General features: G+C 40.2%; 1 protein-coding gene across 2 annotated transcripts in view; it reads left to right on the top strand.

Moving 5' to 3' along the window:
* Nucleotides 1–12,644, top strand: part of MEGF8 (multiple EGF like domains 8) — a 119,493-nt gene that overhangs the window by 61,262 nt on the left and 45,587 nt on the right. For both annotated transcript variants that reach the window (XM_053690879.1, XM_053690877.1), the window contains exons 26-36: nt 2,157–2,371; nt 2,644–2,754; nt 2,834–2,952; nt 3,100–3,304; nt 3,528–3,699; nt 3,937–4,100; nt 4,250–4,394; nt 4,474–4,705; nt 6,550–6,679; nt 7,643–7,853; nt 9,364–9,578. In XM_053690879.1, coding sequence (XP_053546854.1) covers nt 2,157–2,371; nt 2,644–2,754; nt 2,834–2,952; nt 3,100–3,304; nt 3,528–3,699; nt 3,937–4,100; nt 4,250–4,394; nt 4,474–4,705; nt 6,550–6,679; nt 7,643–7,853; nt 9,364–9,578 — 1,919 coding nt within the window. The remainder of the gene's footprint in view (nt 1–2,156; nt 2,372–2,643; nt 2,755–2,833; nt 2,953–3,099; nt 3,305–3,527; nt 3,700–3,936; nt 4,101–4,249; nt 4,395–4,473; nt 4,706–6,549; nt 6,680–7,642; nt 7,854–9,363; nt 9,579–12,644) is intronic.

Raw genomic sequence — 12,644 nt, 5'->3', positions numbered from 1 at the left:
CTGACGGTGTTCTCATAAAACTTTGGGGCTTGGTAAGGCGTCTGAAAATCAGAGCAATGTTATTTAAAAATAAGCAAAACTATCCATTTAAAAAAAAATAAAAAAACTTTATGGACTATATAAATAGAATAAAAATCATCTACAACACATTAATGCAAAGAAAAAATAAGTGTATAATGTCCCTTTAAACTGAGGGTAGAAATAAAGTGACTGTACTGCACATGCCAGATACATATTATCCCTTGCAATTTCTAGGTCTAACATCCTGAATGGATGCTTAAGGGACATAAAACCCAAACGTTTTCTTTCATGATTCAGACAGAGCATACAATAATAATCTAGTTTGTTCCTTTTCTTAGTATCCTTTGTTGGAAAGCATACCTAGGTAGGTTCAGGAGCTGGAAGTAAGCTGCTGAGTATATACACCTCTTACCAATGTGATCAGCTAGCGCCCAGTAGTGCATTGCTGTCCCTTCAATAAAAGATACTAAGAGAATGAAGGAAAATTCATAATAGAAGTAAATTGGAAAATTGTTTAAAATAGTATGCTCTATTTAAATCATGAAATATTTTTTGGGGTTTAAACTCCCTTTACAGTGGAATGTGGCTATTTGAAATTATGATGTAAAATATCTCCCTTATTTACATAGAAATGTTTCTGTGATATCTGTAAAATATGCTGCATCACTTTCAACATTTGGGGATCGTGTCCCTTTAAGACATACACATGCTCTGACATTACCTAGGTATGCTCTCCAACAAACCATACCAAGAGAATTTAATAAGAGAAATAAATTCAGAGTTGTTGTTTTTTGACAATTACATACTCTGGGGCATATGTATCAAGCTCTGTATGGAGCTTGATGCCCCGTGTTTCTGGCGAGTCTTCAGACTCACCAGAAACAGCATTTATGAAGCAGCGGTCACAAAGACCGCTGCTCCATAACCTGTCTGCCTGCTCTGAGCAGGCGGACAGACATTGCAACAATACAACCCAATTGAGTACGATCGGGTTGATTGACGCCCCCCCTGCTGGCGGCCTATTGGCCGCGAGTCTGCAGGAGGCGGCGTTGCACCAGCAGCTCTTGTGAGCTGCTGGTGCAATGATGAATACGGCGAGCGTATTGCTCGCCGTATTCAGCGAAGTCTGGCGGACCTGATCCACACTGGCGGATCAGGTCCGCCAGACTTTCATAACTAGAGGTCTCTGTGTGGATCATGAAAGTTTAATTTTGACTGTCATGTCCCTTTTAAGTATGTTTTTTTTTTCTTCTCATATTAAAGGTCAAATATGTAAAAAAAAAAAATATAGATCACACAGACCAAAATATACATTAAAGGAAATAAACACTGTAAAAGAATTGTTTTGAAATCTATTATTATTAGTTATTAGCACCATTTGCATTGTTTTGCAGTCCAGCAACAAACCCCTTGAAACACTGTTGAACATTTGCTTCTTTACTGGTACCATTTAAGCACAGATGAACTCTTGTAATGATCACACAATCACTGTATAGAATGTTGCAGGGCTAACGTTCAGAATCCTTTTACACCAATGGGAAAAACACTGTTTTAGATAAATGACAGGAAAAACAGACAACAAATTTAATGAAAGTGCTTTGGAAAGTATTTGTTATTAGACATAATTGCACATTTTATAGGGAATTGCATTCTGAAACCCCAAATAATTCTTCCATGATTCGAAGTGCACAATTAAATGTAATAATAGAAGTAAATTTTGTGATCAGAAACAATACATTTTGTTTCATGCTTTTTGTATGTGCTCTAAGGTTATCTTTATAGCTTACAAACTGTCGGAAGAGTAAAAGAAGACAAACTTTCTTGCTTTACGCTTCTAAATATAGCATAGAAATAAGAGCTTTATTTCAACAGATAAGGCAACAGAATGAGCCTCCATCTTTCGTGTTTCATATTGGTAATTTTTTGGAGATTAAAAACAATTGATAAAGTACTAGACCTACATATTTTCCTGTCTGTTGCACTATGTATTTATTTTCCATCAAGAAATTCTATAAATGCAATTCATACATGTTTTGTATCTGGTTACATCTTCCGACACGTATCCTTAGTGTTCTCTGTATCTGCACATGTATACTGTAATCATTGTATGTATGTGTTGTACATTTACTTTCTAGGTGTACTTGTGGTCTATTATGAAGCCAACAACACTGAATCATCAGGGTTTAATGCAACCTATGCTGCTTACCATTGTGATCCTGCCTGTGGCCCCCACCATGTCTGTAATGGGCAAAGCTGTGTCTGCAGGAACCCCCTGACTGGTCCCGAGTGTGAGCGCATAGTGTGTCCCAGAAACTGCTCTTCAGAAGACGGAAGAGGAGTCTGCAACAAGGTGAGGGGTGTTCTGCTCTCTGTCTTCCTTATGTAGCATATAACATGTACACCTCAGTAGAAACTTATTTTATTAGAAATTAAAATCCCACAATCTGTTCCAAAACTCTTCATTTCCAAATCTTACGCTTATTGTTTTACTTATTTCAGAGGAAGGACTGGATAACTTTGCAATTCGGTTACCATTGTGTAAAGTGGAGTAAAATACATATTTGACTTTAAGTGACTAAGGCACAGTAGGAAAATAACTTTTTTTTTTCTCTCTCCCTACAGTCTCTTGGCTTCTGTCAGTGCACTCTTGGTTATGCAGGGGATGATTGCTCAGTCTTTCTGGATTCTGGCAAGATTGTTTGGGAGACTTTAATGGACCCTCAATTAACAGCGGTGAGTTATATGTGAGTGATACGTTCAGGACCTGAGTATTCAAGATAATTCCTGTGATCACTAATTCTTATTTTATCAGGACACAGCCAGTCGTTTCCTTCACAGGCTGGGCCACACCATGGTGGAAGGTCCAGATAACACACTTTGGATGTTCGGTGGCATGTCTTTAAGAGATGGAGTACTGGGAAGTGTGTACAGGTGAATGGCCTAAATTAACCTTAATTTCTATAACACTTTATATATTTCAGCTGTTTTTATATTTTTCATTCTCCTTTTCACACAATGTGTTTCTCCTTTTACCTTCTCTTTTTGTTTAATTCTGTTCTCCTACACTTTCTCCTTCAGATATTCTATCTCAGAGAGGCGCTGGACACAAATGCTGGCTGGCACAGAGGGTGGTGGTCCAGGCCCAAGCTCACGTTATTTCCATGCAGCAGCATACAGTGCAGTACGTAATGCTATGTATGTGCTGGGAGGTCTCACAAACACTGGAGCATCAAATGACTTCTGGATCTTGAACTTGACTACCCTGCAGTGGAGACAAGAGTCTGTGAGTGTCCATCTTTTTTTTTATTTGATTGGTGTAGCTACACTAAACTTTTTTTCCTTCCCAAAATATTCCAGCTTGTAGCACTGTTTCCCTGCCATATTTAAATCATATTCACACATGTCAGGGTATGTACAGCACATACAAACTTTTCTGTGAGTTAAATGTATGCAACTGTAATATCTCTACTCCTGTTCCATTTTTATTGAATGCCTCATTCTTCCAGGCTCCCCTTATACCTGCTGTGGCTGGGCACACACTGACTCCTCGCCGAGGTTCCTCAATACTTCTGATTGGTGGTTATTCTCCTGAGAATGGGCTCAATAATCGTTTGCTGGAGTACAGTGTAGAGTTAGAAACATGGAAGGTTGGGCACCAAACTGGGACTCCTCCTACAGGTTTGTTTGCGGTAATTTGTTTCAAAATACCAGCTAATTTGATCTAATTCCCTGCTGTCCACCCACATCATTGATTGTCCTGCTAAATATTTTCTTAAAGAGCAAGTATAGCTGGAGATTGTTGAGATGTGTTGCCTAAACCCTTATAATAATTTCATAGATCAGTGTGCCATCTTTGCCACTGTTTTGTAGTATGTTTATTAGTGTCATGATCTCTTTCTTGTGCCTCGTTCACAGGACTGTATGGACATTCAACTGTATACCATGCAGCTACTGATGCATTCTATGTATTTGGAGGACATCGCTTTCATGTGGAGGTTGTTGCATCATCTCCTGAGCTGTACAGCTTGTATTACCCCAACCTAACCTGGAGCTTGCTAGCTCCTTCCCAAGGAAGAAAGGTATCTGAACTTCCTGAAACTAATAGCTGTTTTCCAATGTCAGTTTAGTAGCCCATTGCATAAGCTCTTTTTGTCTTTCCACTTTTTCCACACTGTACACATTTTTTAATTCTAACAATCCTCTTTATTTTTTGTTTTGTCCCTCATAGCCTTTGTCCCACTTTTTCCACGTTGCTGCTGTTCTGAGGGACACGATGATTGTGGTTGGGGGCAGAACTGAACAACAAGAATACAGTAATGAGGTTTTGTTTTATCAGATCCATTGTAATTCCTGGATCACTCCAAACCAAACCGGTAAGAGCGAGAAGGCAGGAGAACAAATGAGATAACTCCTGGGGAGGAGGTTAATCATTTTCATTTTTGTTCTTCTCAGAAGTGGTCCTGGGAATCCCAATGAATGAGTCCGTTGGACATGCTGTTGCTGTGGTAGCTGGCCGGCTCTATATCTCAGGCGGTTTTAATGGGGTTGCACTGGGCCGCATGGTTACCCTCTCAGTACCCTCAGACCCATGTCTGCTGTTTACTTCTCACTCTGCCTGCAACAAGAGTATGGGAAGCTGCGGCTGGTGTCAGCATTTGTGTGTATCTGCAGATATTGCTGAAAGGTAATTATACTGTAGCATTCGTTCCAATGTTTGTTTCCCTAGGAAACGCAATGGTCAGAATTAAATGGATTAGAATGTGGGCATGAAAAAAAAAAGTATTACATCTGTCAGCTGACAGATGTAGCCCAAATAAATAAAAACATAAAAATAGTTATTAAACCCTTCTGCCTATTGGATGTAGCCACTACGCCGTAGGGTACTATGCTCTGCGTACCCTGTTGACATAGTACCTAGGACCAACCTTCTGCTTCATGCTGTGGTCCCGGCTAAGACCTCAGCCAGAGGAAGAATATAAACAAAAAGTAAATAAATATATATATATTTATTTTTTGTGTGTGTTAAGCACCGATTGCTTGTGTGTATATTGAATGTGAAACTGCAGCCTCCTCTGTATATATTCTGTGTGAGGGAGCCATTGACTGTTAATGCAGTATGTGTAAATCAACTGTCCTTTTCTGTTTTCTGTAGAGCAGTTACTGTGTGTGTTTAATCTATGTGATGAGAAAGGTGTATTTGTATTTGTTTGTAGCAGACAGTGTTAAAATGTTTAATCATGTGTAGTAAAACAACTTTGCCATATATTTTAATTGTTTATTTTGCTCTCTTTCCATGTAATTGTGGAATTTTTATGACTCTGAACTGGAAATGTACACTGCAGGCTTCTCGACTAACCCTTCTACATATCTGTCCCTAACTGACCCAAATATGGGTGAATGACAATGAACTACAAATCAATGCAGTTTTTGCTAATGTTTATACTAGACTGACATATCATTCTTTTGCAAGACAGCAGACATAACTTGTAATTAAAAGGCGTTAAAGGGACAGTCTACTTGAAAATTGTTATTGCTTAAAAAGATAATCCCTTTATTATTTATTCCCCAGTTTTGCATAACAAAACCTTGTATCTAATCATCTGCAGACTGCCCCCTTATATTAGTTATTTTGAAAGACATGCATTTTCGCCAATATGTGCTGACTCATAAATAACTCCACGTGAGTGAGCACAATGTTATCTAATATGGCACACATAAACTAGCACTGTCTTACTGAGAAAAAACTGTCAGAATGCACTGAGATAAGAGGTGGCCTTAAATGGCTTAGAAATTGGTTTGGGCCTACCAAGGGTTAGCTTTCAGCAAAGAATACCATGAGGACAAAGCAAGTTTGATGATAAAAGTAAATTGGAAAGTTGTTTAAAATTGCATGCCCTAATTGAATCATGAAAGTTTATTTTTGACTTGACTGTCCCTTTAAAGTGAAGGTAAACTTTGATGAATGAAAGCCTGTTTTTTAAAAATACTATTAAAAACAGGGGCACATTCATTCATCAAAGTTTACAAAGCAGCCGTTTTTAATAAAAAACTTATCTCTCTTCTTTGCACAACCAGAGCTGCTTCCCCCTCCTGGAAATCATCTCTTCACACATCAATGACTAATCCGGCTTCCTCCAATCACAGCATGGCCTCAGGCAATGACTACCCTGGGGGGGAAAGCCATGATTGGAGGAAGCCGGATTAGTCATTGCTGACTTGTGAAGAGAGGAAATCCAGGTGGGGGGAGCTGCTCTGGCTGTGCAAAGAAGAGAGGTAAGTTTTAAATCAAAACGGCTGCTTTGTAAACTTTGATGAATGAAAGTCCCCTGTTTTTAATAGTATTTTTAAAAAACGGGCTTTCATTCATCAAAGTTTACCTTCACTTTAAGTGTCCCATTCATGTATGTTATTCATAAGAAGCAGCTATTATGATGTATGTCATTGATGTTTTACACAGATAACAATTTTGTAAAAAATCTGTGTTATGGGGTCACTGTGTCCATCATGTTTATTATAATGTTTTCCTAGGCGTGGTTGCACATTGCCTGCTACGGGATGCTTCCCATTGGCACGGACAGCAGATGAGTGCAGGAAACTGAAAACCTGCAGTGAATGCCTGGCCCAGCACCCACGCTCAATAAGTGCCCAGCTAACCATGGTAGGGGAGACATGCGTGTGTATGGAGCAGAGTATGTGTTGCAAGATGTGTATCGTGATAAGATTAAGTAATCAAATTTTAACATCTCAGCCTCTCATGACAGCACGTAGGGCACCAAACCTATGTGACAGTCTAGTACATAGCCACTTCCTTAGACCTCAAAATAGCTCCAATTGGCTTAAAAAAGCCAATATAGAACCAGGCTGCTATCCTTGCAAACAATGCAAAGCTTGCAACCATATAGATAAAATACGTTTTTTTTCTGATAGGAATGGCAAGGTTTACAGGATTAGGAGTAAGATTACTTGTAGGACTGAAGGACTGGTTTATTTGGCAAAATGTAGCTGCCCCCTTTATTATGTGGGCAAGACCACTAGAGCCTTCCGAGACCGCACATTAGAACACCTACGAGATATTGAACATGAGGTATTGACGTCTAGTATAGCGAGACATTTCTTAGAGTATCATAACTCTTCCCCCTGTGACTTCAGGATTATTGGAATAGATAGGGTTAACCTGGGAATTAGAGGGGGCAATGTGGATAGAATATTGCTCCAGCGTGAAAGTAAGTGGATCTTTAATTTAGGGACGCTAGCACCAAATGGCCTTAATGAAGAAAATAATTTAGGTCACTTTCTATAAATTTGTAGGATAACATAGATATTGCAAAAGGATCAGAGTTAAGAGAGTATAATCGCTGTCCCTTTAAGGAAACCATACGGCTACACATTATTGTGCACCAAATATGAATGAAAATAAAAATATGTAAGCATAGATAGTTATATTGTTTTGATGTTGGCAACGATTATTTTCTCTTTGCTATAACCATGCAACATACTGTTAGATAGGAACCTATATTCACAGGCAAAAATTCCGGAGGCGGTTACACATCGACCAACCTTAAAGGCAAATGATGAAATGGTTTAGTACACAAAATCTATTTTCTTTATTTGTCTTTTCCAGAGGCCTCCAAGCTGTAAGTGGTGCACCAATTGCCCAGAAGGGGCCTGCATTGGTAGCGATGGAAGCTGCACCTCTGAGAATGACTGTAAAATAAACCAGAGAGAGATTTTCCTGGCAAGTAACTGCTCTGAGATCTCTTGTGAGGCATCCGACTGCCACAAGTGCACTGCATCTGGGAAGTGTATGTGGACTCGGCAATTTAAACGCACAGGTGAGACCACGGGAAGTGACAGACTCTCTACTTCTCCCAGTTACGCTTAATTATTCAGAGTTAATTGTGGGAGATTTTTATATGGCAGATAGAGAGAGTAAAGTTTCTGTAGCTTTTTGAGGGTATATCTGATATTCCTCACAAAAGACACCACTTCAGCAATATGAGGAGCTATATTAGATGACACGCTTACAAGTAGTGATCTAGTATTATGTGTCTGTTGGTGAGAACATGGATTCAGTAAGGGGCTTGTTTTAAAGGGACATGAAACCCAGTAGTGATTTGCTTCTCCTTCAATACAGGATACCAAAAGAATAAAGCAAAATAGAGGTAAATTAGAAAGTTGTTTAAAATTGTCACATCCCATTAAGGAATAATTCTCTCTACATGTTTAAAGGGTCAGTAAACTCTCAAGAGTGCTATAGATAGTATGTAAAAGCACTGTTATGCATGCTACAAATATTTACAGCTGGAAAAAAGTATTGATTTTAAAGCTAACCGGAAGTGTGTGCTTATGTACAGCTGGGTCTGAAAGAGAGACTTGCACACAATTAATTTTGGATAGAAGCATTTTTTTTTCTTTTCCAGTACACAGTGTACACATAGTTGTAGTAAAAATGTTTGCCATGTGCAAAGAGCATATGTACATATGCTCTGCTTGTCTGTTAACAGTAAAAGCTTTTTAAATTGGCTGACAAGCAGAAATCACATTTACTGCACAGTGTCACAAGCGTTAAAACAAAAACATGTTTTTCTCAGTGCATTCCTCTTTTAGATGCAACAAATAAATTATGCAGTGTCAATTTAAACCATTGCAGTGAAGTGTGATATGGTACCAAGCCCTCCAGTGCTTTTATATTGCTCCTAATCTCTTCTGATTTGCAACACACAATGATCCTCTCTTCTGCAAATGGTTATTACCTGTTCCCTAATTGGGGTTACATTTTATATATTATTTGCTTTGTGTGGTTTCTAATTCTTGGCTTACTTAATAATTCCTTAGTTGATGTTCGTTTATATCAGGGTTAACAAATGGTGGGAGCTAGGAAGCCATAGTTTGTATTATTTCACCCATGGATCATTGTTTAGATTATTCTTTTTATATCTAGATATAGACACCTATAACTGGTTCCTCAATTTCCTGCCTGACTTCTTTGTTAAAAATATATTTGTTAAGCCCTTTCTTATATAGAACTACATATTTTGGTTTGATTGCAAGGATTTCTAAAATGTGCATTAATCAGAGTCCAGCTAAAAGCACATTGAATAGTTTTAGAAGGGTCAGTTTGAGGTTTCATCAACATTGTCTGCACCTTTTAAAGTAATTTTTTTCAGGCTTGTTAATGAACTAAAACCAGAGGCATCTAGCTTGCATAATGCCCCGGTGTTCTTCAGCAACATCACACTCTTCAGCTCATCATGTGCATAGTTGCTGATAGATATTACTTTGAAGCGTTTTACCCATAGTAAATATTTTATTCTATATATGTATATTTTATTTGTACATCAGGTGAAACACGTCGTATCCTCAGTGTGCTACCTACATATGATTGGACATGCTTCAGCCACTCTCTTCTCAACGTTTCCCCAATGCAAGTTCAGTCGTCCCCTCCAGACCCGTGTCCTACACCATGTCACAACTATAGTGCATGCCACAAATGTCTAAATTCCAAAGGTGCTGATGGAGGTTGGCAGCAGTGTGTTTGGAGTGTGGCGCTAAAGCAGGTATTACTGTGTATTTGCATGGGATTACTGGCCAGTTAGATTCCTTGGTTAACCTTAAAGGGATACTGAACCCAAATTGTTTCTTTGATGATTCAGATAGAGCATGCAATTTTAAAGGGACATTATACACTCATTTCTCCAACATAGGTGTGTCCGGTCCACGGCGTCATCCTTACTTGTGGGATATTCTCTTCCCCAACAGGAAATGGCAAAGAGCCCAGCAAAGCTGGTCACATGATCCCTCCTAGGCTCCGCCTTCCCCAGTCATTCTCTTTGCCGTTGTACAGGCAACATCTCCACGGAGATGGCTTAGAGTTTTTTGGTGTTTAACTGTAGTTTTTATTATTCAATCAAGAGTTTGTTATTTTAAAATAGTGCTGGTATGTACTATTTACTCTGAAACAGAAAAGAGATGAAGATTTCTGTTTGTAAGAGGAAAATGATTTTAGCAACCGTTACTAAAATCGATGGCTGTTTCCACACAGGACTGTTGAGAGGAATTAACTTCAGTTGGGGGAAACAGTGAGCAGACTTTTGCTGCTTGAGGTATGACACATTTCTAACAAGACGATGTAATGCTGGAAGCTGTCATTTTCCCTATGGGATCCGGTAAGCCATTTTTATTACATAAAGAAAAAAAGGGCTTCACAAGGGCTTTTAAGACTGTAGACATTTTCTGGGCTAAAACGATTGATATATAAGCATATTTTATACTTCATAGCTTTGAGGAATTATTTTATTCTTGGGAATTATGTAAAATAACCGGCAGGCACTGTATTGGACACCTTATTCTCTAGGGGCTTTCCCTAATCTTAGGCAGAGCCTCATTTTCGCGCCTCTATTTCGCACTTGTTTTTGGGAAGCATGACATGCAGATGCATGTGTGAGGAGCTCTGATACATAGAAAAGACTTTCTGAAGGGGTCATTTGGTATCGTATTCCCCTTTGGGCTTGGTTGGGTCTCAGCAAAGCAGATACCAGGGACTGTAAAGGGGTTAAATATAAAAACGGCTCCGGTTCCGTTATTTTAAGGGTTAAAGCTTTCAAATTTGGTGTGCAATACGTTTAAGGCTTTAAGACACTGTGGTGAAATTTTGGTGAATTTTTAACAATTCCTTCATACTTTTTCACATTTGCAGTAATAAAGTGTGTTCAAGGCCAAAAATAAACCTAATTTTCGTCCCTTTCGCAGAAACGGACCAGCCCCAAGTGCTACGTCCTCTAAGCAAGAGGGTAATACTTCTCAAGCCAAGCCAGCCTGGAGGCCAATGCAAGGCTGGAACAAAGGTAAGCAGGCCAAGAAACCTGCCACTGCTACCAAGACAGCATGAGATGTTGGCCCCCGATCCGGGACCGGATCTGGTGGGGGGCAGACTCTCTCTCTTCGCTCAGGCTTGGGCAAGAGATGTTCTGGATCCTTGGGCGCTAGAAATAGTCTCCCAAGGTTATCTTCTGGAATTCAAGGGGCTTCCCCCAAGGGGGAGGTTCCACAGGTCTCAATTGTCTTCAGACCACATAAAAAAACAGGCATTCTTACATTGTGTAGAAGACCTGTTAAAAATGGGAGTGATTCATCCTGTTCCATTAGGAGAACAAGGGATGGGGTTCTACTCCAATCTGTTCGTAGTTCCCAAAAAAGAGGGAACATTCAGACCAATCTTAGATCTCAAGATCCTAAACAAGTTTCTCAAGGTTCCATCGTTCAAAATGGAAACCATTCGAACAATTCTTCCTTCCATCCAGGAAGGTCAATTCATGACCACGGTGGATTTAAAGGATGCGTATCTACATATTCCTATCCACAAGGAACATCATCGGTTCCTAAGGTTCGCATTTCTGGACAAGCATTACCAGTTTGTGGCACTTCCGTTCGGATTAGCCACTGCTCCAAGAATTTTCACAAAGGTACTAGGGTCCCTTCTAGCGGTGCTAAGACCAAGGGGCATTGCAGTAGTACCTTACTTGGACGACATACTGATTCAAGCGTCGTCCCTTCCACAAGCAAAGGCTCACACGGACATTGTCCTGGCCTTTCTCAGATCTCACGGGTGGAAAGTGAACGTAGAAAAAAGTTCTCTATCTCCGTCAACAAGAGTTCCCTTCTTGGGAACAATAATAGACTCCTTAGAAATGAGGATTTTTCTGACAGAGGCCAGAAAATCAAAACTTCTAAACTCTTGTCAAATACTTCATTCTGTTCCTCTTCCTTCCATAGCGCAGTGCATGGAAGTAATAGGTTTGATGGTAGCGGCAATGGACATAGTTCCTTTTGCGCGAATTCATCTAAGACCATTACAACTGTGCATGCTCAGTCAGTGGAATGGGGACTATACAGACTTGTCTCCGACGATACAAGTAGATCAGAGGACCAGAGATTCACTCCGTTGGTGGCTGTCCCTGGACAACCTGTCACAGGGGATGAGCTTCCGCAGACCAGAGTGGGTCATTGTCACGACCGACGCCAGTCTGGTGGGCTGGGGCGCGGTCTGGGGACCCCTGAAAGCTCAGGGTCTTTGGTCTCGGGAAGAATCTCTTCTCCCGATAAATATTCTGGAACTGAGAGCGATATTCAATGCTCTCAAGGCTTGGCCTCAGCTAGCAAAGGCCAAGTTCATACGGTTTCAATCAGACAACATGACGACTGTTGCGTACATCAACCATCAGGGGCGAACAAGGAGTTCACTGGCGATGGAAGAAGTGACCAAAATCATTCAATGGGCGGAGACTCACTCCTGCCACTTGTCTGCAATCCACATCCCAGGAGTGGAAAATTGGGAAGCGGATTTTCTGAGTCGTCAGACATTTCATCCGGGGGAGTGGGAACTCCATCCGGAAATCTTTGCCCAAATTACTCAATTGTGGGGCATTCCAGACATGGATCTGATGGCCTCTCGTCAGAACTTCAAGGTTCCTTGCTACGGGTCCAGATCCAGGGATCCCAAGGCGACTCTAGTAGATGCACTAGTAGCACCTTGGACCTTCAAACTAGCTTATGTATTCCCGCCGTTTCCTCTCATCCCCAGGCTGGTAGCCAGGATCAATCAGGAGAGGGCATCGGTGATCTTG

The sequence above is a fragment of the Bombina bombina genome, chromosome 8 (genome assembly GCF_027579735.1).
Source record: "Bombina bombina isolate aBomBom1 chromosome 8, aBomBom1.pri, whole genome shotgun sequence".
Lineage (NCBI taxonomy): Eukaryota > Metazoa > Chordata > Amphibia > Anura > Bombinatoridae > Bombina > Bombina bombina.
The sequence above is the reverse complement of the archived record's forward strand: the minus strand, read 5'-3'. Positions and strand labels throughout refer to the sequence as shown.